The sequence below is a fragment of the Lonchura striata genome, chromosome 2, assembly GCF_046129695.1.
Source record: "Lonchura striata isolate bLonStr1 chromosome 2, bLonStr1.mat, whole genome shotgun sequence".
Taxonomy (NCBI): Eukaryota; Metazoa; Chordata; class Aves; order Passeriformes; family Estrildidae; genus Lonchura; species Lonchura striata.
In genome coordinates, this window is record NC_134604.1 from 99,373,595 (window position 1) to 99,401,386 (window position 27,792).

Genomic DNA, 27,792 nt, shown 5'->3' on the forward strand with positions numbered 1-27,792 from the left:
TGTTAAGAAGAAAATTTATTTGATCAAAGGAAGGAAACCCAAACAGAACACTGAATTTTTGACAAAACCCACCAAAAACAAGAGTGACAACAAATGACTGTTAATAATCCTTTTCTCTCTCCTGTCTCACTGAAGTTTTTCAGATTAATCACACCAGAAGTAAGTCTTGGAAACTGGGGGCTTTTTTAATTTCAGTGTTCAATTTACCTTCATCTGTGAAAGAGGTGGAACTGACATGGAAATTCCGCTTTGAAAAAACAGTAACTACTATGGAAAGCAAAGATACTCCAAATTGCAGTGCAGACTTGTTTTGTTGCAGGTGGCTGCTGAGTGTATTACAAACTACACATGCTACAGAGAAACTCTGGACACTCAGTCAGCATGAACTGAAGTTAAAATTTTAATTGTAACCCTCCTTTTTTGCCAGGAAGGCAGCTGAGTATGTCACTATGAAACCAGCAGACGATTCCTTTGGCCTGGCATGGAAATGCTGCAATGTTACAAACTACTGCCCTTCAATACACAATAGTATTTATCAGCAGAGCTTCACAGAGAGTCCTCTTAAACATTTAGGGTACCATTTTCTAAGGAGCCACAGGTTTTAAGGGGCCAGTTCAGCCTCTCTTACACAAACCACAGTGTGCCTCACTTGGTGTGGGGCAAGCAAAACTGGCCCAAAGTTGAGTGACAACAGAACCAAAACAGCTAGTGCAGATGGATGAGCACACACAGAGGCACATCTCTGTGCAGATGGATGAGAACACATCTACTTGCTTATGTTTAAATTTTGTGCATGTCCTATGCACTTGGCCATTGGAAACCTGCACCTAAAACAGACATACCCCACAGGGCTACCTGGCTTCCACAGCTCCGTATACATTGGTCAGATATAGTCTATTGCTCTACTAAGCCTTCTTTAAAGCTTTGAGCCCATTGCTGCTTTTTATTAGAATGGCAAAAATCACTGTAGGCACTGGCTCCAAGAGCACTGTGTCCTCTTATATTTCTCTTCTGCTAAACGGATCTCTAACAGACAAGACCACATCAGGCTTCTGCCTGATCCTCCCACCCCTTCATTAAAACATTTTTCAATATAATGTTGCTTTAGAGTCAAACTTCTGCCAGACAAGTATCAGTCTGGAAGAAAAACTTCCTGCTTTATTATAAACCTTTGAAAAAGAATTCCAATGTCTGGGCTATGGTAATTTGATAAGTTGTATCTTGGCCAGTGGGCTCCTGATTCTCAAAAAAATCCAAGATTAGCAGACATAACACTTTAAGCTATGCTCTGTGAAACAAGATCCTAATACTTCTATACTACTATGTTAAATATGTCAAATTCCTAAACAGGAAGAGCAGACAATTCGTGAAGTCTTTTTCTTCCCTGCATTGCTTTAAGTTTTACCAGTTCACTGGGTATGGATGTTATGTTTCTTGTGCATGTGATCAAGGCAAGCGGGTATCAAATGAGTGAATTTTTGACAGGTTTAGTATTACTGTCCCTCTTATTACTACTTGACAACTGTATGTGGGTTGAATGGACTGAAAACATCACTGACAGACACAGTAAAATAAAAAAAGGCCAAAGAAATAGATGCTGTCCTTGTCAGACTGTCCCTCAAGGCCCAAAACCAATCCTTGCAGTTTGTTCTTTCAGCAGCCCAACCTGAGGCACCTGACCCTGTAGCACTGTGCCACGTCAGAGCACAGTCCAGGTACTCACAGGTTAAGGGGAATAATGGGCCAGAATTTGGGCTGCTTTTTGTCACAGTTCCTATCAAAGGTAAGCTGCAGGGCAGCCTCCATGGCCTGGATTTTGGCAGCTTCAGCACCATATAGTTTCTTCATTTCTGCCATGCGCCTCTCCCCAGGTCTTTCTGTGGGCGGCTCCACAGAACGCTCCACCCTCCTGTGCAGGTCTTGATCAGCCTCCACATATGGGTCCTCAGCTTCCAGCTGCTGCTGCCTCCCTAGACAAATAAACCATAAAAAATGTAAATTACTGGGCTATCAACCAATCATGTTTTATTTTAACTTTTTAAAATATTACCTATTCATATTTTTGCCAGGTCTAAAAGGAATAAAATCCATATGTTCTACGGTGCAGTGACATTAATTTTGCATAAAGAAATTCCTACTAAATATCATGATAAATCCAGGCTGGAATAAATGAGGAGAAATGAAGATCCTGGAACTGAATCCTAAAACTGTAGGAAACCTCTGTAACAGTACTACTAAGCAAAAATCAGCATTGCTCCATTTCTCCTGAAAACACACATAATCCTGAAAAAAACTCAAACAACAAAACAACAGAAACCCAAAACACAATGCCCCTCTCCCTCCCAAGAAAACTGCAACAACCCAACCAAAAAATCCCAAACCACTCCCCATACCAAAAAATCCCAAATAAAAAGGAGAGTTGTTTCCAAAATAATGACTTAGCAACTCAGAAAGGAAACAATGCACAGGACAATGCAACTTTAGCTGAATGATAGCCAAGAGAAAATGTAATCAGTTACTACTCTGTGAAAATGAACAAATGTGTCTGTCATGCCTGCCATTAAGTGCATTCAATGAAACACAGCTGTAAGCATCATATTTAGATAAACTGTCCAAACTCAGCCATTTCTCAAGAGCAGCAAAGTTCAAAGCTGGCAGCCTTACTCTATTGCTTTGAAAACAAACAAAACAGCACCAATATAAAGGCATGCATCAGGTCTTTTAAAGAGGATTGAAAACAATTCAAGAGGCAAAACATTTGGACCAATCAGTCAATAAAAATGCTCTGTGGTAAGCCTGACTGGAAGCAGGAACTTGGTTGTGCACGCCCAAATTTACCTCTGCTTCCTGGGTACTACTCTGATGAAAGAAACAATGCTGTGTGCAGTTAAAGTATCAAAGTGCTACACAAAACTCCCCTCTTATGGGGAAATTTCTACAAGAGAGAGAAAATCACCCAGCAGCTGAACTCCTCAATAACAAATGACCATCCTAAAACTATGTAACAGGCATAAATGACCACTGCTGACAGCAGTATGGCTTTTTTAAACACCAAAAAGGACAGTGTCCACAGGTCAGGATGCATTGGTCACACACAAGATGTGCTTCTCAGTGTTTGGTGCCATCTACTTCTCTCTTTCAGCCTAATGCAGAGATTTAGCTTCCACAACACACATGACATCTGCAACCCCTAACCCAAAGTTAAATATTCTGACATTTGTGTGTCAAACATCTGCAGTTTATTTTTACACTGGAAAGTACTGTACTGAGCAGCCAACTGACTGTCAGCCTTCCTAAAGGAATTATCCCCTGAATGGCATTCACAGAAAACAGATATTTTAAACTATATGATCAGAAACTTCAATTTTGGGATCTGTTTGTCTGACAGACACAGAAATCTATTGTTCTGTCATTTGAAATACCATTTGTGTTGGTCACAGAAGGACTTGAGGAGTTATTAGCAATCTATTCCAGAAAGCCATTTCTGTGATTCTGCTTTAAGGGCACACCCCTGCATTAGGCTGCACTGCCAGAATTCACAAGGAAATATACATTAGAGTCCATATGTGTTTTTGGAAGAGTCAGATTTATGTGGTGTTGGGCCATTTTAACCAGAAGGTCTGAATTAAAGAAACTAACATTGCATAGAGAGGGCTTAGCACTTCAAGGGCAAGGTATAGCACCCAGGCTATACCTTGCACCCCACTGAAACCAACTTCCTGGGACACCAGGCTGCCCACAACTACACAACACAGTTTAAGCACAAACTTCATGCAAATTACGCTGAATAGTTTTAGACAGATAAAACCAAACAAGAACTATGCTGGCAAACCAGTGTCTCCCACTGCAGATTACACAGTAAAACTGGCAAAGTAATGAATTGTACCCTTATTTGTTAACTCTCTTGGAACACTAGATAATTCCTTGTACTTCTGTATTGCCCATGGAAATTTTTAATTCTTTAGTTCCATAGCTGTATGCTAGAGACAGCTGCTTCCTCGCTTGTTTGCTGTAGAATGCTGTCTGATAGCTCACTGCACACACTGATCCTCAAGAAAAAAAAATTCTCTGGAGATAGATAATGAATTCTTCTGTTTGGAAATTAAATGGATCTCTAGCAGAAGCCTCATGATGGATGAGTGGATTACAGTTTAGTGTGCATCAATCTCCATTTCTCAACATAGAGTAGTTCATAAATCTGTAGATCCTAATTGTAACAATCAAAATTATAATACCAATTAAAACTCTGTTCACAGAATTACCTGATGTATGTCTGGAGTGTTTTACTTTACACTAATCAGATATCATGCCTGTAACTTTCTAACTTTACTTCTGCTATTCCATAGCTACTGGTTAAAAAAAATCCCAGAGTGATTATATTACAGAGTTTTAGACACATAAATCAGGTCTACAATCCAGGCAGAGGCTCAGGTCAGAAATGTGTTATAGGGACCCACAGTTTTTTGCACAAAAGGCTGAATTTAAGCACATAAAATGACAGCTGTTGCTGGTAATACCACAGCAGTTGTATGGAATACACTGCAGTTTCAAATCAGTAACTGTGCAGACATACCACTGTAACCAACTCGAGTCATAGACAGAATCATAGAATGGCTTGGGCTAGAAGGGACCTTAAAGATCATCCTATTCAATCCCCCATCCATAGGGAGGGACAGTGTCCACCAGTTCAGTTGCTCAGAGCCCCATCCAGCCTGGCTTTGAACACTGCCAGGAATGGGACACCCACAGCTTCTCTGGGCAACCTGTTCCAGTGTTTCACCACCCTCACAGTAGGCAGCATTATTTGCTTTTACAGACTATCAAGGAAAGAAGCCATAAAACTAAATGGGCATGTAAACTTCTGCTTTTCCAAAAACAGTACTTCCAAAAATAGACATAAGGAATAGATAACTGAGAAAGTGCTGTTCTGTTGAGATGGATATTAAACTTTCTTTGGTGGGGCATGGGCTGGGAAGCAGAAATGCTGTCATTTCCAGAAGTCTGGATTCTATCAATTACCTCAGAGTTTAGTTTAAAAACAATACAAAGCAGTACAACTTGAGCTAAATGTGCAACTACCTCTTCATCAAAAAGCTGACAACTAGAATCTGATAACGGAAATACAAACAAAATTATAAGCTGCCTATATATAACCACAAGCCTACAGAGACAACCAGAATTTCTCTGAAGCAAGTAATACATACTCATCCACGGAGCAGATAACATGGTTTATCAAAATACTAATTCTCAGTCTGCAGCAATGAAGTCCCCAGCTCACTTTCAGATCAGTTTCACATTTCAAATTCTCAAGTCATTGGGCTGCCAAGTTATAAAAGTAAAACAAGTAATTTTTACACAATTCTAAGCAGTTCCTCCTTCTACTTCACAGAGACTAAAATAAACATGCTTTCTTTTACTGCATTCATTTTCATCTACTGGCAAGTTTCCCCCAATCAAGGAACAGTATTTTGCAAACGTTCACAAGGCAGGCAGGCAGCTGCAGTGGTGGTTGGTTCCCGCACAAAGGAAAAGCATTGCTGACGTTTTTCCAGTTGGTCAGTTCCATTTCTTTTCAAAGGTGCTCTTTCTCTCTCTTGAAGCTCTTTTCAAAATTAACTTATTTCTACCAAGTCCAGCTCTGCTGGGAAGTCATTGTTACCTGGCCAAAACTAGCTGGGGCATCTTTTTCCAAACACAGTAAATAGAATTCTTTAACCATGAAGAAAAGAAGTCCTGATCTGTCATGCACCTCGTGTCCTGGGTTACCCAAAAGATTACTGTATTCCACATCTACCTATGCCCAGAATGGGAAGTGTCTCTTTAAGATGACAGATCCGGAAATGGCACCCTGGGGCCAGCAGGTGCTGGCTGTTTTGAAGTCAGGGTTGTGCAGGCAGAGATCTCTCTTGCCCGTGGCTCTTGCTCTTTGCCTTTGTTCTTGCAGGCAGAGAGCTGAGGCAGCACCAGTGAAGGCTCCCCTCTGGTTTTCTTCTGGGTTCTTTTTTACGAGGCAGGAAGGTGTTCAGCCATGTCCAGGAGAGCAGGGCTCCTTCACACATAAAGTGACTTCGGAAGACAAACGTCATGACTCCAAATGTCCACACCTTCCTTCTTCTTCCCCCACCCTTTATATACTGAGCATGGTGTCAGATGGTCTGGAATATCCCTTTGTTAAACTGGGTCACATCTCCTGGCTGTGTCTCCTCCCAATCTTCCATGCATCACCAAGGTCCTCATGAGCATGGCAGCAGGAAAAGCAGAAAAGCCTTGGCTCTTTGTAAGCCCTGCTTACAAAACATTTCTACATTACTAACCCTGTGTGGAGTGTAGTTTGAAAACACAGCCCCATATCAGTCACTGTGAAGGAACTAACTCTACCCTAGCCAAAACCAGCACATCTACCTAACACATGCTACATTCCTGGGCCGTCGTTAGTAATTCTAGGCCTTATGAAACAAAGTTCAGATTACTGTTTCTCCCTTCACCACTTTGCCCACTTTTTATGAATGACTTTTAATCTAGTGTGTACTAGCTGAAAAGAAAGTGAACAAATACAGACAACTACTTCCATGCTCAGGAACTGCCAAAAGAGGAGACAGGAACCATTATTAGTATTAGCCATTCACTGCATTTGGGCCTTCATATGCACGCAAATGACCTCTTAATTATTTTCAGCACGACTATGACCTAAGACATAAACTATTTCCCCCCCCCCGAGGCTCTTAGAAACTCAGATGCCTTGTTTTTCCTATTTTATAAAAAGGAAAATGTCTCACACTTTTTCTAAGTTTGATCCACTTTATATTTCTTTCTTTGTAATATCCTTTGAGAAGCTTAAGTAGTAATAATAATAATAAAAAAAAAATCCTGTCCAGAACTTATCCTCTTCTTATTAAAAAAAACCCCAAAAAACAGCAAAACAAACCAAGGAAAAGAAAACTTCAAAACCAAAACCCAAATAAATTCCCTTATTTAGAAAGAACTCTCCATGGAGAAACTTTGCAACATTAAAAGGAGATATATAATTACCCTCCCTACTTCTGTGTCAGATTTTTAATGAAAGATTCATACCCAGCATTGTGTGGTTTTTTTTGTACCATTTTTAGTTCTTGGTATTTATACACCCAACCCTCAGCTCACTGCAGCCAGTGATAATATTCCATCTGACAACATTTATTATACAGACATTCTTCCCCACAGGTCTGTAGGTGCCCACACTCAGCAGCCTGCCATGTGCTGCCCCACACAATGGTAGGTATGGTAAAAGACCAAGGGCTTGCTCCTCCCAAATGTCAAATGCAATTACTGACTTTCAGTTGCTTGCTTAGTCAGCATATTATTTTTCAAGGAAATACTGCACTTCCTCCAGTCTTGATGTGTTTCTAATTTTCCATTATTTCAGACTGTGTGTTCACATATTTGTCTGCATATTTCAAACATGAATTATTTTCTGGTACTGCTGCATGCGCTCACTTAGTGAGCTTTTCATCTTAAATGCTACCTGAGCAGATCTTGAGCAGCCCACACTAACACTTAAAACCACTACCCATTTCTACTGATTAAAAACTCTTAGTTCTCTCTTTGAATGCCACTTCCCACGAGCCTATCTGCTGTGTTAAGTGTTCTGCCCACACAGGCTTCTCCATGCAAAATGCTAGCTTCTTGATCTTCCTGGAAAAGCTAAAATACCTTCACCATAAACCTACATAAGAGGTGTTTTTTTCATGTGATAGAATCAGACCATTTTATTGTGCCCATATTTGCATGAACTGGGCATAACATGGGGAAAATCAAAATCTTTGCCTTAAGGAATTCCACCAAAACATGGATTTAAATCAGGATTTGTACACAGGATATTCAAGGAGTTTAATTTCTGCAGAGCTCTGGATTTCCACAGGGCTGTAATCTCAAGTACTGCTCTTTATCAAGTGCAAAGTTTTGCAGAACAAGTTTCCATCAGTGGGAGTCTACAAGATACAAACAATTGTGACTTACCCCCACATCTGTAAAGATAAAATATTCTTGGTTGCTAAAACCAGCGTGGGTCCTGCTTGCTGGAAGGTTACTATGGAACACTAAGTAATTTACTGAAATTGTGGAAACATACTGAAAGAGAATAATGATTTTAGAGCAGAATTAACAGCCTTGTCCTAGCTGTAAACTGGCTTGGGGAAAATACACTTCTTTTAAAACTTTTTAAATTTAAAACTTTGTGCTTCAAAAGATGTAACAAAGGGATTACCCATGACACCACATAACTTTCCCCTTCCCATTTTTAGCAGAAGTCTGATCTCCAATGACAGCTAGGCCCTATCTTACTATGCGAGCAGTCTCATCTAGATAGAAAAATTAAATATTGACTGGAAAACACTAATTTAGAATAAAAATTACTTTCGTTGTGAGTAATTGCCTGCAATGTTAAGCTTTCAGTTACTAGTCATGACAATCATGAAAGAGAACAACCAAAAATCCCGAGGATATTAAAAACTGCAAATATCTACACTGACAAAGTTTCCATCTGCTAGTTGAGGAGAAAATGAGTTAAAAGAAATGGACTATTTCATCGCATTTATCTACAAGAAATGCAATATTCTCAAGAAAAAAGAAAATGCTCCCTTACAGGCTTTGAAGTAAGAGCAGATGTGATTCCTTGGCAAGCTTGTGGCAACCCAAAACCATAGTTTCATGGATATTTTTCCTTCCTGAGCTGCAAAAGCAGCTTATGCAATTTCTGGTCTTCTCCCTTAGCCGTATTCTCCAGCCCCCAGGTCCCTCATGCTACAACTGTCTAAGGGGCAACACAAAGAATCCTACAAAAAACAAAAAACCCTCCCAAAAAACCCAAAATTTCAGCACATTATATTTAGTTCTAGTACAGTTCAGTGCCCTGGAAACACCAGACCAGGAGTAAATGTCTAGGAAGAATTTCTCAGCCTGGCTTTGGCACCAAGATGTGTTCACTGAAGCACAACTGAAACCCATTGCTAAGAGCACAAAATAATCTCAGGTAAGAGAGTGCACTGCCTCAGACACAGTTGCAACAGGCTGTCTAAACAGACAGCAAACACATTTTGCACATCTGACATACTCCAATACCTTATTTCACTGTAATCCAATTTTTCTATACAGTTTGAAGAGGACAGCTCTTTAGAAACAGGGCAAAACTACTTACCAAGACAGCAAATGGAGAAAAATTACCTTTGAAATAAAAATGAATGGAAACCAAGGAAGTAAGATTAGAACTAAGGTGTTCCACTTTCAGGTTTGGTACTTAATGGTATGTGTCACTCTCAAGTTATTAACAACATGCCTCACTGTAAATCTGTGAAATTTATCTAACACTTTAAAGAATTAACTATCTCACATTATTTTGTTATTTGGAACTCGCACTAAGTTATAAGCAACTGGCACAAAGTTATACAGCTAACTGGACAATAAAGAAGCTGATTTATGTTTTAGAAATATTAGTAAAAACCAAGGATTGTTCTGTGTTCTCCAAAAAAAACTGTCAAGGATCCTAAACAGAAAAAATATAAGCCTTCATGTCCATGTTTACATTAGCACCAGGCTACACTGGTGACTGCCCAGCTAAACATGAAATCACCTTTATTTTCTTCCATTACCTTCCACAGTGAAACCCCTAAAACGGAATATTTTTAGTCCAACCAGAAAATCCACTGAAACAATTAAACCCCATGAATATGAAACAATCAACAAGTCAATGGAACCTCAAGTGAAAGCCTGCTCTAGAATTTGATTGCTCTAAATGTAATTCATCATCAGGGATTTGCTGATGAAGAGGAGCAAACTCAGAGGTGAGCCCTGCGCAGTCAGGGGTCTGCAGCACACCAGAGGCACCAAGGTGTCTGCACCCTGGTGCCATCTGACACAAACTGATAGCAAGTTGCTGAACGACCACTGCTAAGAAATTAGAACAGGATCAGGCACTGGCAGCTGCCTCCAGTAAGGATCAAGCCTACTTCAATAAGATTAAATACAGACCAGCTGACTCTGCATTCCCATCCCCCAAACCAACTCCAATCTGTCACTGATGACAACAATGCTGACACCAGACAAAGACAACACTGCTAGAGTAAACAGAAGGATTACTTAAATCTATATATAACTGTGTCTTCACATACATTTATGGCACAATCTGAGGAGATTGAACAAGGAAATGTTAAAATTTAAAAGTGCTACTTTAAAACTAAACCAGAACAGACTGGAAACATGAATTTCACAATAGTTTTTTTATGTATGCCCTGAATAGAAATTAAACACATGCTCTTGGAAGAACATGTTTCACAATGCACTGAGCCGCTAGACAGCTAAATAATACTGAGTTCGGTGCTTTCAGGAAAAAAAGGAGGAAGTAGCCTGTGTCAGTCTTCTAGATCAAACTCACACATTTGAACTTCACAATGAAATTTCTTTCTTGACTCCAGATACACTACAGTGCTAATTCAAGTTTGGCTTATTGCTTGATATGAGAGAGCTTCTTTATCAAAAACACTTAAAAAACATTTTGAAGACCAACCTGCAGCCATGTTGCCGATTTTCTGGGAGGAAGTATAGTCAAGCTATGAATTGACCTTTCAGTTAACTGGCAGGTCCAAAATTCAGTATTACCACAGACATGCAGAATTAAGTAACAAGGTCTAATCCATAGAAAATTAATTTCAGCAAGTAAATATGCATTTCCTCCTTGCTGCTAGTAAACTATGTGTGCTGCCTGATCAAGCATTTGGAAAGAGACATCTAGAAAAAGGGTCAAACTAAAGGAACTGGTGAAACATCACAATTACCTCTGACCCTCTGAATTTCTCATTGCTCACTTCAGCACTCTAGTAAATTAAATGAAATATACTTGAACCCATGAGGGTAACTGCTATGCCCACTATTAAAAACACAACAAAAAACATTGGGGACATATGCCAGAAGAAACCTGCAGATGTGCATCCATTGAACTTTCCATAAAATGGCAATGTTTGACTTCAAAAGTAGTTCCAGAATTTGCTGCTGGAGCACAAATCTGAGCACTCTTTTTTAAGAGAGACAGCTGGCATCCCACTTGTCAGAAAGTTAAGTTGTACTTCTTAGCACTTGGAAATTTCCTGTCTCCTCTCTGTCACTTCAGCAGGATAATTCCTACATGAAGTTTTTCAGTGACCTGATGAAGACTTTACACAAAGAGATCCACCAGACTAAAAGCCCATCTGACAGCTGCTCAGGACAGAGGTCAGCACCTAATGCCAAAGGAAGGATGCAAAAGGAGAGAATGGAAATGTCTACATGTCACCAGCATCACCTAGTGAGAAACAGAAAAATGCAGATGCTTCTCCAAAGCCAGCCAGCTGCTCTGCAATCTACCACCTCAACACCTCCTCCATCAGCACGATGCACATGATGCAATCTTCACAGTCGGGACACTGCTACATTTACCAGTGGCCAAAAATCCCAAGGAAATGACAATTGATGAATTTTAGAGTGATTCTGCCAATGCTCTGTTCAGCAACCACATCACGAACTGCAGACCTTCTAGAAATCATGGTATTCTGCAAGGCTCATACAAAGTGAGAAGAGCAGCATTAGTTTCAGCATTTGAACAGCCACAGAAAAATTGAGGCCCAGCATGCTCTTTGGAGACCTACATTCCTTGGCAAAGTTTCTACAACTTCTGTGAATACAGAGCTGACTTTTAGAGCAACAATCACTTCAGCAACTAAATTAAACTCAGGAGATTCTTATCCAGCTAAATGTGAACAGTAACACTCAATGGTGTAACACCCATGTTATTTATATCAGTAAAAATATCAATTTAGTATTTAGCTGTCATTTTTTTACTTTACCTCCATGATTTCAGTGTACTAGAGCAGTGATCTGACAAATTCAGACATATATCCTTGAAAATATTGTAGGAAATTTCAACAGCCACATCAACAGCTTTGGGTACTTTGAAGACAAATTGTAAAAATTGTAATATAGATGAACAGCTGTATTGCTCTGTACTAGGTACTTTATAGGGTTACAGCACAAGTGTTTCTCAGTATGTTGCTGTATCAACCTTCTCTATTTCTCTGAGCAACAGGGAAGTGCTATCACCCCTGTACTAAAGGTCTAAATTAGCAGGAAGTGGACACAAACTCCTAGAGCAGGAGGTATTCTAGATTTTTTTTGAATGAACTTCACAGCAGATGACATCACATGGTGGCATAGGTGCTCAACCCTGTCACTAGAAAAGACAAGAAGGACAATGCTCCCTTGTATCCTTAAGGGTTTAAGATGCATCATCCTTTGGGTATAAATGACTAGCTTCTTTCTTCCTGGAAGGCATATGTGGAAGACAAAGACTATAATTTGCAATATTTATTTCTGAATTCTACCTATGTTGAAAGCTTTTGTGGATCTAGTCACAAATGGCACACCCAAGGCTGTGATGGAAGTCTGTACAGACCATGGGTGGCCTAACAAACTCTGCCTGCCCCCTCACTTGATTTTTAGCATCCAAGGAAATGAGTTTTGAAAAGACTGAGGCAGATGGAAATGTCTGAACCGTCAGTTTCTGCCATGCCAGCACCCACATTTCCCTAATGACAAAGGAACTCCATCTGGATGCTTCTGATAAAATTGAGGCACAGTGAGAAATGCTGAAAAGCAAATGGTGCCTCTGAAGTCTTGGCATTAACAACACCCCATTAAAATTATCTGGGGTAAATTACCTGTCTCCAAGCAAATATGTCTATGTAAGGGATTTGCTTTATAACACAGGGACCTAAAATCTGTTACACTCGAACTGTTTTGCTGCCATGCTCTGTTGCAGCTTCTGAGCAGATTTTGTACATCCTGAGTGTAGAAAGAAGACATCATCGTTACGTCCATTTCTACCTTCCTCTCTGGCATTTGCTTTTCACTATTACATCAGCGCTGAACACCCTGAAACTTTAAACATTCTTTCTACAACAAAAACTCCACCAGTAGATACCAAAATAGCTTGTGTTAGAAAACACTTCACAGTCCACAATTATCACTGTCCACTTACAAGGTTAAAAGTATCACACTAAAGGCAGATGAATTCAGATTTATCATCAGAGAACTGAGACACAGCTCTTCCCTTAGATCATTTAGAGATCCAGGAATGCTGCACATGGCACCCAGATGGAAGCAGTAATCAAGGAATTTTAGGGAAAAGGGAAAAGTGCATAAACTGTGAAGACAGACTGCCCAAGCTGAGTGATTATCACAGAGATGCTTTTATGCCACTTTTTCCTAGAGCTGTGTTTGTCAGCATGGCCTCACCTGCTCTTTTCCACAGCAGCTGCAGCTGCTTTAAAAGCCTTCCCTGCAAGGACAAAGAATGAAAGAGGAGACTAGAGGAGCCTCTCAGAGCAGCTGCAGATGCTAATGGAATAACCAAGCAGGCAAACCTGCCTTCAAAAAATTACCAGCACCAGTTCCGAGTGTAAGTAGCTGTCTGCATCTTCCGACACCAAACTGTTCCCATATGAAGCAATCTCCTGTAACAGCATTCTGAAAGGAATTTTTACTCTTAAAACAAGACTGGAGAAGGATTCCTTGTTGCACACATGGCCTCAGCCCTGGGGCCCACCTGTCAGTTTTTCACCCAAACTTTGCAGAGCCCAAGTAAGTCACAACAATACCTTCAATCCTTGGAAACGTCAACGAGACAAGACAGGCACTGACACTCTGTGTGATCTAAAACTGAATTACCACATTGTATTCTCTCTGTAAACAGAAAGTTCCAGTGGCTGATCCATCAGAGCAAGTGACTGACTGGTTTCCAAGGGATCCTTCTGCAACCAGTAACTACCAAAAACAGGTACCAAATGGATTTCAGATGCTGAGGGACAAAGCTGCTGAAAGGAACAATGACCTGTCTCTCCTGTTTCTATTCCTGTATCCTCAGGACAAGTCCAGTCAGAAGGAATTTTACTTCATTACTGATTTACCAGCGCAGCAACAATACAAGATTACCAGACTTCATGACTCTTACTGAGTCATGAATAACTTAGGGATCATAGCTTCCTGGGAGAAAGAGTAGATCAAATTCTGTATTTATTTAGCAAAGATGTTGTCAATAAGTTACATTTCGGTCACAGAGATGACATCTAAGTTAACTGTTAAGCAAAAGGTCTATAAAGAACACTTAGATCACATTGTTCATGATTCTAGCATTCGAGGCTTTTGCTTTCTTCCTGCTGAGGTCCTCAAAACCCCTTATAAAGATAAATAAACTGAACTTTTCAACAAGCCCCCTAGTGTATGTACTGTGCCACTACAGTAAGAGGAATACATCAGGCAGACAAATGAAGGATGACAACTTCAAATACAGGTTTCTGAAGTTTAATACATATGCTAATACTAAGACAGCATTCTTCATTTCCATCAAATTTAAGAGGAAGTAGAGGCGTTCATCATCTTGGCATTCCTCTTAAAGCAACATCTTCACTACAGTCACACTGAACCACACAAGCTTCTTTTCCCACACTCTCAGCTATTAACCTGCTGTAACTCAAATACCAGTACTACACAGCATGCTTAGAAAAAACTACTACCAGTACAGCCACTGGCAGATAGGAAACTAGCATTCCAGGTCCCAGCTCCCCAGCTGTCCAGGCTGCACCCATGGGAGCCTGGTCCACAGAAGCCCCAGGTGCCACCTGAAGCCTGTGGCATCCCTTAGCAGAAAACAAGAAACCTGGCCTTGCTCTTGTGTACCTTCAGTGGTTGCCAACACTGTCAACAGACTCGGCCTGTGGCACATACACATAGGAAAGACTTTATATATAATTTCTAGGTATATGTATTAACTCCTCTGCAACTCTCCAAAGCATACAGCTTAGTTTCCTCAGCAGTACCTTGAGCTTTCCAATGTCTCTCTTCCCTTATTTCTGGCAGCAGCAAGCCATAGGTTCAAAGACCAAAGATACACATTCTCCTAAGCTCAAATTCTGTCTTTACCATAGGACCCAAGGGCATTTTCTTTACAAATTTTAGAAATTGATATGCTTTGTATAAAGATAACCTTGTCTTCCATGAAACAGATCTAAAACTGTGCCCAAGTCTTGCTCTTCAGACTCCCTAATTTTGGCAGCAGAGATTAGTTTCCAATATTAAAGCAGTGAAAGCTGTGGCACTTTTCCTTGTTCCTCTAGTAAGGAGACATTTTCTCAATTATTGGCTTCCGGTACCAAATAGCACAGCTTCTATGCTGGACACAGTGTGTGCACTTGAGAAGATTCTGCTGCTACACAACAAAAGGTTCAATCACCAGCTTCAGAGATGTGGTACAAAACAAGTAACTTTCACATTTCTTCTTCAGTTCACAAAATAACATGCTTCAAAAGCATCTCTCAAGCACCCACACATATTGCAGAGAGCACTCTTACTTCACAGGCATTTCTCAGAAGCTTTAGCATCTCAGCTTCTACAGACTGTAGCTAAAGTTCATGCCAAACAAGGCTTTTTGGTTTGTCAAAAAGTTTGTCAACAAAGGCTGCTAAAGGAAGGGAAGTTGAGCAGATATTTTTAAGTTCACCATCCACACTGCTTGGACAGTTTAGGGTAAGGAAGAAGAAAAAGAAATGGTGGGGAGCCTGTAGTTCCAAGAATTTGAGCAAGAGTCTTATGAAGAAAAAGGCAGATAAAATCCAGGGAAAAGCATTTACCAAAAATGAAGGAAAGAAGGAAAACACAGTGGTAAAAACCCTGAATCAAAGTCTGTTTTCCAAGAGGCGTGCAAGCCTTAAACAAAATCAAAAGCTTCCTGGATCTGGTACTGTTCAAGCAAGTTAAAAAACATGGAAAATTCCATTACTTCCTCTTCACAGAAGAGGCAGTGGCAACTATCATCTTTCAGAGAAAAAGAAACCTGAGGGGAAAAGCCCACAGATTGCAGTTTTGAAACAAACATCTTCATTCACCATTTCCGTTCATTTCTATAAAAAATATTATCCATCTAGAATAAAAAAAAATTAAGTCGAGACCTTATTTTTGGGAAAAGCTGGAGGCTATGTGTGGGCAATAGAAACAGAGGCTTTGATGGAAAAAATAGTCAGAGCATTAACAAATGATAGACTATTATCCTTCGATAATGAACTTACATGATGGTACTTTCCCTTGCTTTTCTTTGTTTTTAAATAAAGGATTCTGTCTGTGTCCTGTTAACTACTACAGAACAGTTCTCAACATACTTGCAATGCTTTACTCACTCAATTTTAGCAGTTTTTCTCTTCTATGCAAAAGGAAACAAAGAAAAATTGTATAAGGACAAACTACATGTTTCAAAGGCTAAATTTAAAAGTGTAATAAATATGTGCAATTAGACAATTTACAGAACTGTTAGGGTTGTGAATCTTCCTTTCTTGATTTTTACCCTTTTAAATTCTTGCAAATGTAAAAAGGCAACTTACTGCATTCTATCCTTTACATCTAGGATGTAAATCTGCTGGAGAATCTGCTACCACACTTAGGTCTGACAGGTATGGTAACCCAGGAAAACAACTTCCTGTTTTTCAACTGCCAAAGGGAAAATTTAAATGCAACTATAAACATTCCCAAGATGCATAGTATGCTTGTATCACCAGCTAAATGAAGTCCCAGAATGACAGACTAGCCTGACAAGAAAACCTTCTAAAAAGAGAATCACAATATAATTACAATTGCATATGAAGAAACAAATGAAGAGGAATTAAAACTGTCTGTAAGGGTTTTAACCAAATGCCATTTATCTAAAACACCAGATAAGTTCATAGTGTATTAGTATGTCTCAGTTCATACAGCCTCAACCAAACTTTACTTGTAATTACTTCTGGGCATTCCAGGCACATGTAATTGACTACAAAACATTACAAAAATACAAAAACTAGTAAGAAACTGATGTGACTTCAAAGACAAAAAAAAAATTGTTTTAAAAGAGGTTGGTTATGAACTGTATCACTGCAGAACTGTTAAATCATGCCGCAAGTTTGCCAGTTTTGAAGCTGCAAGTCAGCCCATCACTGCAAATGCCCACTTAGAAAACAAAAGTTTGTGGCAGCTACAAAGAAATGGAATAAATCTAAAGTTTTCGTCTTTGGCTAGCCTGACACATCTTTCTTATCTGTGGTGCTTTTCTCTTTGCAATTAGCATTAAGGCTTATATGTTACCATCTAGGCTCAAATGCCTTTCACAGGGCCACAAAATCATAGAATCATTAAGGTTGGAAAAGACTTCCAAGACAGAGCCACCTCATTCCCACTTACCTCAGGCCCATTGAAGTCTTTCACAGTTAAAGTTTGCAAGATCTTATCCTCTGATGTCTACGATTATTTATGTCCAGAAAACTCTAGATCAGGCTTTTTAATTGTAGAGTCTGACATCAGGTAGGATTCCTTTTAATCCATTTGATTATCCTTCTACATGGCTATGAGACATCTGTGGATTAGGTGTGGGAACCAGCTATATCTCACATGAAAAATCAAGACTCACCACACGTGTTCAAAATAGATGCATTAATGCTGTGTAGTATTTCCTAAGTTTGGACAGGTAGAAAAACACCAAACCAGTGGAGGTCATACTTCACAAAGATTGTGAAATATGTCAAATTCCCATTCCTATTTGCCCCATTGATGCTCTGTTCCCTTGCGACTCCCACCACATTCAGTTGCCCATAAGCGTGTATCTACCTCTTGCCAACTCTGCTTTTAGAAGAGTAAGCTGTGTGTCTTCTCCCAAGTGAATATCAAGGTGCAGGGGTCAGAGGCTGTGAATTCCACCCGGGGCCCATAACTGATGCCAGAGGAAGAATATACGAGACACAGCCTTCACCTTAATGTCCCCTAACGACTGGCTTTTATTTTAACTGATCGTCAAGGTCCCTATTGGTATTCTACTGTGGCACACCCAAACAATCTAATTCACTTTAAATGCTACTTAAAACTCTTGCCTCACTCTTACAAATGTCTTTCTCTGAAATGGAGGTGTAAATTTCAGGCATTACTGAGGTTTATGCTACCCAAGTTTCTCTATAAATCTGCTCATATGGACGTGCAGTTTGGGATTAAAAGGAAAAGTCATTAAAGAGAAAATACTCAAGTAACTGAGTGTATCTTTTGAGGATGCATTATCTCAATCTTCTCAAGCATCAATACAGAATGCCAAGTGTTAAACAGTATGAAAGATATAACATGATATAGCATCATTAGGGATCACAGCTTAATGAACCTCTAAATTGAATTTTGTTCATAAACAGCAATCAGGAAAATTAATAAAACTACCTCTTAAAGCAGAGTACTACTGCCTTTCATACCAGCTCATTTCCAAACCATTAGAGAAACAATGATTTTTCCCTCCTCCTGCTGCTTATGTTTTTACTTTTGAGAAACTTTAACAGAATAAAAAATTTCTTCTATTTTCCTTTTCCTTCACCATGCAAGAAAAAAATATTTCCAAGCAAGATCATACTGTGTTTTTAACTGCTCACAAAATTAGCATTTAGAAAGCAACATTCACCCTAGATTTCTATGTAACTTTTAAATTTCACTTATTTATATAAATTATTATAAATTTCACTTTCACAAGTCAAGTACTTACTTACTTTTTCATGCTTTGAGGACTTGCAGATGCTTACTCAGCACTATCCTCACTTTACCAGGAAAGGTACTAAAGAAAATGAGGCACGCAGTTTCTGAGCCTGCTTGAATTAGCATGAAGATCTACAATAGCGCCACTGAAGCACATGGAGTTACACTCATCCAGAACTAGGTTACCACACAACACAGAGCAGAGACTAAATCATCCCAAAAGGCTCTGAGTACTGCTGTGGTGGAAGGAACAAAAGTAAAATCTGTATTCTGAGTCATGAACTTCTTCCCCATTCACCTGCTCATCATATTTTTAGCAAGCACAGCCAGTGAGGGGTCTGGAAGAGACTAAATAGCTACACCAAGGTCATACAGGGTATCTGCAACACAGAACATCTTTAAGACCTGATTTCCCAACTTCCAGGATACCACCTTTATTCACTCACATACCTTTAAATACCACTAATCATATTAGTCAAAATAAATCCAAACCAAAATGTTCTGCACTCCCAGAAGTAGCCCAGTGTCTTAAAGCACCAAGTAGTTCATTAAAGGAACATTTCAACAGAGAACACCAAGCTGATTCTGCAGAAGCATAATGAGAAAGGGATTCATATCAGGCACTTCCACAGAACTCCTTAACTCACTTTCCTCTGCTAACTGGATCAACTGTGCATCACATTGATGAGAAGTCTGAAGTTAAGCTGAGTTATCAGCTCACCCTCTGATAGCTGCTGATCAAGAGCTTAAAATACTTTTTCTTTCCCTTTCAATCATGGCCTTTATTATACATTTTTAGAATGTTTTCGCTTTCAGAGAAGCAGAAAAAGCTCTATTAAACATTCATTACCTGCATTATTTACTGGAGTCATGTGAGAAAAGTTATTTTTATTATTCTGCTTTCTTAAAACAGGTAACAAATTTTTCTGCAACATCTGTATAGGTGTAAAGTGTCAATAAAGCACAGAATAATCCTTTACTCTTTTAAGAATTTCACAGAAACAAAGATGGCCAATACCTCTGAGGATCAAGACCTGAGAAAAATCTTAAGACTTACATTTTCTATCAAAGGACTTGGGACCAGATCAAGATGCTCAACAAAGAGAAACTTGTGACAGAGTACAGAATGAAGAGGATGCAGGGGGAGGAGAAAAGGGCAATGAAATTTTACTGTCAGGTTAGCCAAAGAATAACAAACAAAATGGTTGCTCCATGTTAGAAAATACATTGAGGCTTACTCTAGGACTCAGTGATGTATTCAAGCATTTCCTGTGGGTTCCCCTCTAAGACATACAGCACATTAACTACATTTAACCCTAACAATTCTGGAGCTTTTTTCCTCAGCACTGATGATTAATACTGTCTTCTAGACAAAAGTGTTATTCTCCTCTTTGCAGTCATAATTTTTTTTGTCTCTCTCACCAAAAACTTTCAAACATTTTCTGAAACTTATTTCTAATGAGTGGTACTTAAGCACACCCCACACCCATCAGTTCTGCCTATTTCAGTCAGCTGGCTTGTTCACTTGCAGTACCTATTTCTGTGAATTCTTACAAAACCTGTAAATGTTGAAGCCATCCAGCACTCAATGTTATGGCCACCAAATACCACAAAACACAGAACAAGCATGGACTTACGCAGCTCTTCTCGGTGCCTCTCTGTCTCTGCAAAAAACTGGCGAAGCTCCTCTGTGATCTCCATGTTACTCAAGTCATATTCTATTTCTCCTTCAGACTCAGAGTCTTCCCCCATTTCAGAGTCCCTTTCAACATCCTCTTCCATTTCGGAGTCCTCATCAGCATCCTCCCTCTCCTGGTAGGCACCTGTGTACTGCTGAGCTCCCCCGTGATGTGGAACTCTGACATCTGGTCTATAGCTGGAAAAATAGTTTTGGGTATGTGGGAGATCACTCCCATCCCAATCTGAGTAGTGGCTGCTTGGAGAGGCTGCAGCAGGATGCCATGGATGCCAAGGCATGCGATAAAAGGACTCCATGGCTTTCCTGTAGGCTTTCTGGTGCCTGCGCATCCAGTGCATGGCTAAGTCATAGTGCCTCCAGTACCTGGCGTACACCTTCTGAGAGTACCATGGCTCGGTGTCCTCCTGCGGCCAGAACACACGGGGAGAGGGAAAGAACACAAAAGAATCAACCACACACCACAGCACTAATGCTTCCCCAAGAAAGAAGGTATAAAGAGAGAGAGAAATGAAGAGCAATTGAGGGGAGAAACTAAATGCAAGCACAATACTGTCTTTTAATCTTTAGTCATCCTTTAGTTATGATGGAACACGGAGATTTGAAAAACAACATATATGAGCACAGTGCACTTGTACCACACCTAATTACTTCTACAAGAGACTCTTTTGGCATCAACACAACCACCACTGAAGAACTATAAACAGAGAAGTTGTAGCATCCAGAAGGTACATGTCCAGAAGTTGTAGTGTCCAGAAGGCACACTTTTCCAAGTACTCATGCTATTACAGTAGAAATCAGGTTTTTTAGGAAATATACTGGGTGGATATAATCCACAATTCCTTAGACACTCATATGAGTTGTAAGAACTGAGTAATTCCAAGGTGTAGATATTACAACCTACACCTGATTTCCAAATCCACAGACAGAAAACACAAGAGATTAAGATTCCTCTGCATTAAACAAATGCATTCATTTTATTCAGTAATGTATTTCCTCCAGTAATGTATTTCCTCCGTCTGCCTGCCAAAATTTCTCAGAAAAGGTCAAACAGCAATTCAGACAAGTTAATATATCCACCATGGCCACAATCTGTACAATACAAGACTGTATTTAGCAAAATGCAAGCTGCCAGCAAATCTCCTTTTTGTATCCATCACCAACTAAAACATGACAAGAGGCAATAAAGTGCCACTGATAAAGTACAGAGAAAAACAGTTCTATAGAAAGAAACATAGTGTAACACACCTTCTCCTGTCTTCCAGCTAATCTTAGTTCTCCTTAAAGAAGTTTTGTGCTGTTTAGATTCCACTGCAACTACAAAGCCCCACAGTCCCTGCAGCCTTAAACTCCCTTAATAAAAGCCATTTCATCTCTACCCTCATCCAACTCTCAAAAAGCAGGATAACAGAGGATCTTAAAAAAACAAAGCCATAAAATAGACCAGAGCCTAGAACAAATAAATTAAATAGCAAATATTTTCTCCCTTTCCCTCATGTCTTAATTTTCATACAAAATACTTTATCTGGAGTAAAACAGAATGCCTCTACTTTAAATAGGAAAATTTAAATTAAGTCATGTCCTGGCAAACATTCAAAACTATGGCAAAACTAGCTGACGTTTTCAGAGATGGTAACATTTACAGTTCTTTATTAAGGTGTTTTCTTTCTTTTTTTTTTTTTTTTTCCTTTTAAGGACATACAGGACAAAAATCTTTAAGACTGTTTTCTTGAGCTGCCCTGGCACCATTTTGTCCCCTTAAAATAATGATTCTGTAAGGAAAAGAAATCTAAAGGCAAAACAGAAAATTCAAACCTAAAAAATATTTTCCATTTAACACTATCCAGAGAGGGTAATTTAGTCTACTTACATTTGTTTTCACTTTCTGGTTCTCAGACAATAGAGAACAATAGAACCAGTGAGCTTGGACTAATAATTGCAACTCTCACGCTGCCTTTCTTTCTGGAAAATTGAGCCCATTATTCCATAAGAAATCAATGCTGTATCTTTTTTAGGCCATTGTTAAGTGGTCTCAGAAACAAAACATCTTCAGCTAATAGAGTACACAAAGAAAAACACAACAAACTTGCATTCCTTAAGGTATCCCTGATCAAAAACTGCAGCCTATTTGCGAAGGCTGTGTAGCTCAACTATGTGATTTAAAAGAGAGACAATTTATCTTTCCTGAAAGCAAAGAATTAATGGAGATAAAACTTCACTGTTATTCTCCTCTAGGTCTAACACTGCACTGCTACAAGACCATGCATTTGGCGTTCCCAAAAAGCATCATTCCCAAGACGAGTGGGTAGGAGGAAAGCATCTGCCTTCCATATGGAATTTCTTCATCCTTAATCATCCCACTACCTAATAGCTAGGATGAACAATGCTTTATTTACTGTTTCCCTTTGCTTAAGAATGTCACAATGGCTCCTCATCCTTCAGCAGACAGATGAGAATGTCCTATTATCAAACCTGATACATTAACAAGTTAGTTTTAAAACATTTTGACTATTCTTTAAATATTAAAATACTTTAAAATCCAGTTTTGAAAGACCATGAAGCTTGACAAAAGCAGGTATCTCCTACATTCTATATATCTGAAAAAAAGACAAGATATTCCTTCAAAGCTCAAAAATTATCTCCAGTTCTTACAAAATGTTTCAAAAAAGGAACTTGATGACTTTACTGAAAGCTCTGGAATCAAGTTGGTTGATTTGTCTGGCTGACTAGCTCCACTTGTTAATTTAGGGAAAAGGAAGACAAAAAGCCAGTTCATGCAGACAGAACTCTGATGCTGGTGCTTGTCCAACTACTTTTTGTGAGGGTTTTTTTGTTGAAAGCGACCCTTGAAAACCACTCTTACATTTGAATTTTAAAAATACATCTGTTAAAAAAGAAATTACAGAATGTTTTACATTTGGGCGGAAAAGGGAAAAGAACACTTTTGGTCTCACTTAATTCTGTGTCTGTGCTTTTTCAGCTGTGGAATAAATGGAAATAAGAGATTTCCTCAAGGAAACAAAAGCTATAAATCTAAGGCAAATGATCAGAGTCCTCTGTTATTCTCCTGTTATTTCTCTGGAGTCTTCCCAGGAGTAGACAAATCACTCATTGTTATAATCTGAATTCTATTTTCAAAGCAATTTATTGACTTTTACATCTAATTTTTACATGTCTGCACTCACAGTTCAATGAAAGTGTTTATATGCATTTTATATATAAAATGTGACTAAGCTGTTCCATGGAAACCTGTGAAGATCTCTTACCATCTCTTGTGGAGTTTGTTCTGGTGATGATCAAGGTGAACTAGAAAATAAAAGAGTAGCTTTTTAATTCATAAAAATATATGTATTAAGGTGATCACAGGCACAGAATATATTTTTTGTTATATCTGAGTATCATGACCTACATCTGTTAAGCATCCCTTTTCTGTTGGGACAAGTTGAAGTCTCTTACTGATAGATTTTGATTAGCAGCAGTAAAAATCCCATTCCTTACAATTCCCCACTACAGTAAGAAAGTTAAAAGAGAGACTTCTACAAAATGCAGCCTGAAATGCTGGAACTGAACATTTCTCCCATTGCTCTTCTCTTTCTTCATACTTCCCCAACCTTTATTCTCCAAATTAATGCCAAACAAAAACTATAAACTTAAAGGAAACAAATTGTTCTCACTTTTTAGCTATGTCTGCACAGGAATTTGTATTAAATAAGCAATTGCCATAAAATGTTTAAACCCATCTCAATTCCACTCATGCAGTGAGGTTTAACCTGGGGTGCACTTTTGACCACATACAGTCCCTTTTTTCTCTTTGCCTCTGTTTTTTTTAATCCTCTCCAGCACCTGATCCTGCCTCCCATGAAGAAAACACAGGTCAGTTCAAGTTGCAACCACAATTTTTAAATGTGAGGAAAAGGCATAAGGAAGAGGGGCAATTGGACAGGAAAAGTAAAAAAAAATGAAAAAATGGTTGTGGGGGTACAAAGGGAGAACAAGACCTCTAGAGTCACCATGCAGGATTTATAATTACCAACATATCCAAGGTGGCTTACCAGTATATCATACTGAGAAATATTCTTAATCTCCCTTTACCTGACAATTATTTTATTACACTAATAGGTTAGCTGCTTCTTTCACATATTTCTCCTGATATTTTCAGCCTCAGCCTGAACTTTATTTTAGGTGCCAGTGAAATGTAACAGAAATAGAGTACAGTAAACTACCTATTGCTACTCTTAAGATATGGTCAAATTCCCAGAAAGAGTGGAATATAGCCAAGACAGCCCTTAAGACTGCTGTAGATTCATACCAGGATAAAGCCAGGGTTTTTCAAAATGCATATCAATACAGTACAGTTGTGTTCTGCCTCCTATTTAACAACACTCATTAAAGAGCAACTTTTTGTCACTTAAGAGAAGCCATACTGCGTGAAAGGAGAATGGAATGGTCAACGAAAATGCAAATCATGCAGCAGCTACAAAAGCAAATTACTGTCCTTTTGGATGTGTCCAAAGCCCACAGTAAGCTCAAAGCCATAAACCCCAGGTAACACCATAACCCTGTGTCTGCAAGAAACTCTACATACAGGAGCAGCCCCACTGCAGTTGATGAACAACTCATGCCAACAAAGGCTGCAGATTCAGGCATTAGGCAACTAAAGCATGTGCGTCACTGGATTCTTTCCTGCCCACTTGGAGGAAGCAGTAATTGGTAAAGTCTGATACTTTATTATTAACACACAACATGTATGTACACTTTCTGAAAGGAAGGAAGGGGAAAAACCCTGAAAAAACCATCCAACTATGTTAGTTTACGAAATCTGAAAAACCTGTTTTGCCAAACACAGAAACTTTAATTATTTTCATAAATTATTTATGAAACATTAGACCACAAATATAAAGCAGAGCATAAAAATGCTGCAAGAGAGAAAACTAAATTAAAAAGTGAGTTTGTTTTATTTTCAGTTGAATTACTCTTCCAAAACAAACTACATCAAATATGGAACAGGACAAGCAGCAGAAAAATAAATGTAATAGTTCTGTAATTTATACTTTAAAAAATGGAGTATGTAACCAATTGAATAAAAAATTGAATAAAAAATGTAACCAATTGAATATATGAAACTCACAAGCAAATGTACAATATAAAATGGGAAAGAGACTTGTTTGCTTATACTGATCATTAATTATGGACATTTTTTCTACTTTCTTTTCCCAGTTTTAAAATATTTCTCCACTGATAATGAACCAGGGATGTACTCCCTTTCATCAAAACATGTCTGTCCCCCTTACCAGCTTGAGGCAGGTGAGCATTAGAGAAAAATAAATAAATCCCATCAAAACAATGACAGCATTTAATTCCCCTGGAGTGAACGGAAGTGGAGACAATGTCTGACATACCTCAATGCACTGGGGTTTATAACTTGGTAAGTAAATCCCACTCTGGGACTAGTGGTGTGTTGGACAGTGTGACACCGTGGAGGAAACAGGGACAACTTTAAGCCGAGTGCGAGATCAGTGGGGGTTCCACTATTCACAATATCCATCAACATAAGAGTAACTAACCTATTACATCATATTATGGTAAAAACATCATATGTTATTAACAGAAGGTGGAACTTCAATAAATTCAGCAGGTTTCAACAAGACACATTTATACAAAGCTTTCATGAAAAAGCCAACTACATTTGAATTGGAAATGTCCCTTAGAACAGACCAGCCCCTCTGTCCACTGCTGCTTTTGTCCCTGCTGTGAAAAGTGTCTTCAGTGAGGCCAGAGATGCCCTAACTCAGTATCCAGTTTCTGGCAATGGTTAGTAGCAGATACTCAGTAAAATGTGACACTAACATATTCATAGAGGAATTACTTTTCCAGGTACATTCCTCCTGATTTCAGCAAGTGGTAGATCAGGCACCTTTTTTTTTTTTTTTTTTTTTTTTTTAATCTCCAAAACTGGTTTTGGCATTTAAAGCCAAAGCCCCCATGAATAACAGGTGTTTCCAATAAATCCCCTGGCAGTAAGTTTCACAGTTTGAGAGATTAAACATAATTTTGTGCTGTAAATTTTGAATTCACCCTAGTACACACTAGCTAAAAAAACACAAAAATAACAACATCAATAACATGCATCCTCCCATGAACACTATCTCATTTTATACTTTTGATGCTTACTCTGATGCAGAATTACCACCAGAAGAGGGAAATGTCTGAAAAGTGGGCTGACATTCTGTGCTTCAGATTAATGCTGAGCACTGCTGTGACGTTAACTTTAATACCGAAGTGCCCTAGTTACAGTCACATAGAAACACAAGCCTGTGATTGCTGGGACAGCTGGCAGCAAAAGTTATTTCTCTTCAAAAGAAGGGGTTAAAATTACCGACACTATACCCTGCATTCTGTTTTGCAAATGGCTGTAAATACAATACTTGCCCAGCACATGAAGACCCACCTATCACTATGATGTTCACATCAGTGTCCTTACAACAACAGCAGCAACTCCTGTGAACGGAAGGGAAACAAATTAGCATAATGTAAAATAATATTCTCAAACTTTAGCATATGCATTACGGATCCTTTGGCCCTATCAGAAGCCGAGGCAGTGTAATCAACTGTGGCTCCCCAGAAGAGGTTCTTTATTCTCTGAGCTTCAGCACGTAAACCCAAAAGCTATTTCGTCCAAAAATCAGAGGGAAGAAATAACGTGCTGAAAGCTGTACAATTATCAGTAGCCCAGTTTGCTTATGTTTCATATATATCAGGTCAGTTTAGTCATAAACAAGGAACAGGATGGAACTTCTCCAGTACAGCTTTTGAAGGCGTTAAGTGATTTGCTGGTCTCACAGATCTCGTGCCCAGCCTCCGGCGAGTGACGGCAAGGCTCGCAGCAGCGATGAGCAGCCCCGGCCTCTGCTCCCAGGGTCACAATGACATCCCGGGGCTGGCCGGAGCCCGGGCCGTGTGCCCGGCTGCCCCCGGGCCCAGCGCAGAGCGCCGCTCACGCCGCCTCAGGCCGGGGCCGATGGCCTGCGGACAAACGCACAGCCCCGCGCCCGAACCGTACCACGAGCACCGCCCGGCGCCACAACCACCGCCCGCGGCCCCGCCAGGCGCCCGGGCTCCCACTCCTCCCGCCTGAGCCCTTCGCTTTCCCGCTCCCGCCGCCGTTCCGCCCCGGCTGCCATCTCCCTCAGCCCGTGCCCTCCCCGGGCGGGAGGCCGCAGCCGGCGCGGGGGCACCGCCGTCGCCGCACCCACCCGGGCAGCGCGGGGCTCGGGCGGGCACGGGGAGCCGGGCACGCGGAGCCGGGCACGGGGAGCCGGGCGCAGCCGCCTCCGGCGCTCCCTCGCCGCGTTCCGGCGGGCCCAGCGCGGCCTCCGCCGCCGCTTCCGCCGGCGCTGCCCGGGCCCGCGGCGCCACCTCGCGGCGTCCTGGGGAGGCGCGGCCGGGCCCGCTCCGCAGCCGCCCCGTGGAGCCGCCGGCCCCTCACAGGGACGGCGCTGCGGGCCCGCGGAGTC

At 40.0% G+C, this 27,792-nt stretch overlaps 1 protein-coding gene across 3 annotated transcripts; it reads right to left on the reverse strand.

The window, feature by feature from the left end:
• On the reverse strand, positions 1–27,636 carry GEMIN8 (gem nuclear organelle associated protein 8). 3 transcript variants are annotated; one of them, XM_077781613.1, is made up of 6 exons: positions 27,532–27,636; positions 26,727–26,776; positions 23,545–23,584; positions 20,645–20,685; positions 20,220–20,458; positions 1–1,970 (listed from the first exon to the last, which is right to left on the reverse strand). In XM_077781613.1, exons 3-6 carry the CDS (start codon positions 23,545–23,547, stop codon positions 1,720–1,722), a joined length of 534 nt encoding a protein of 177 aa, XP_077637739.1. In that variant the 5' UTR covers positions 23,548–23,584; positions 26,727–26,776; positions 27,532–27,636; the 3' UTR covers positions 1–1,719. The 3 variants fall into 3 exon arrangements, with proteins under 3 accessions (XP_077637739.1, XP_021391245.2, XP_077637738.1); XM_021535570.2 differs by having other exon boundaries at positions 20,220–20,685; XM_077781612.1 differs by lacking the exon at positions 27,532–27,636 and having other exon boundaries at positions 20,220–20,685; positions 26,727–27,019.
• Between the last annotated feature and the right edge of the window lie 156 nt (positions 27,637–27,792).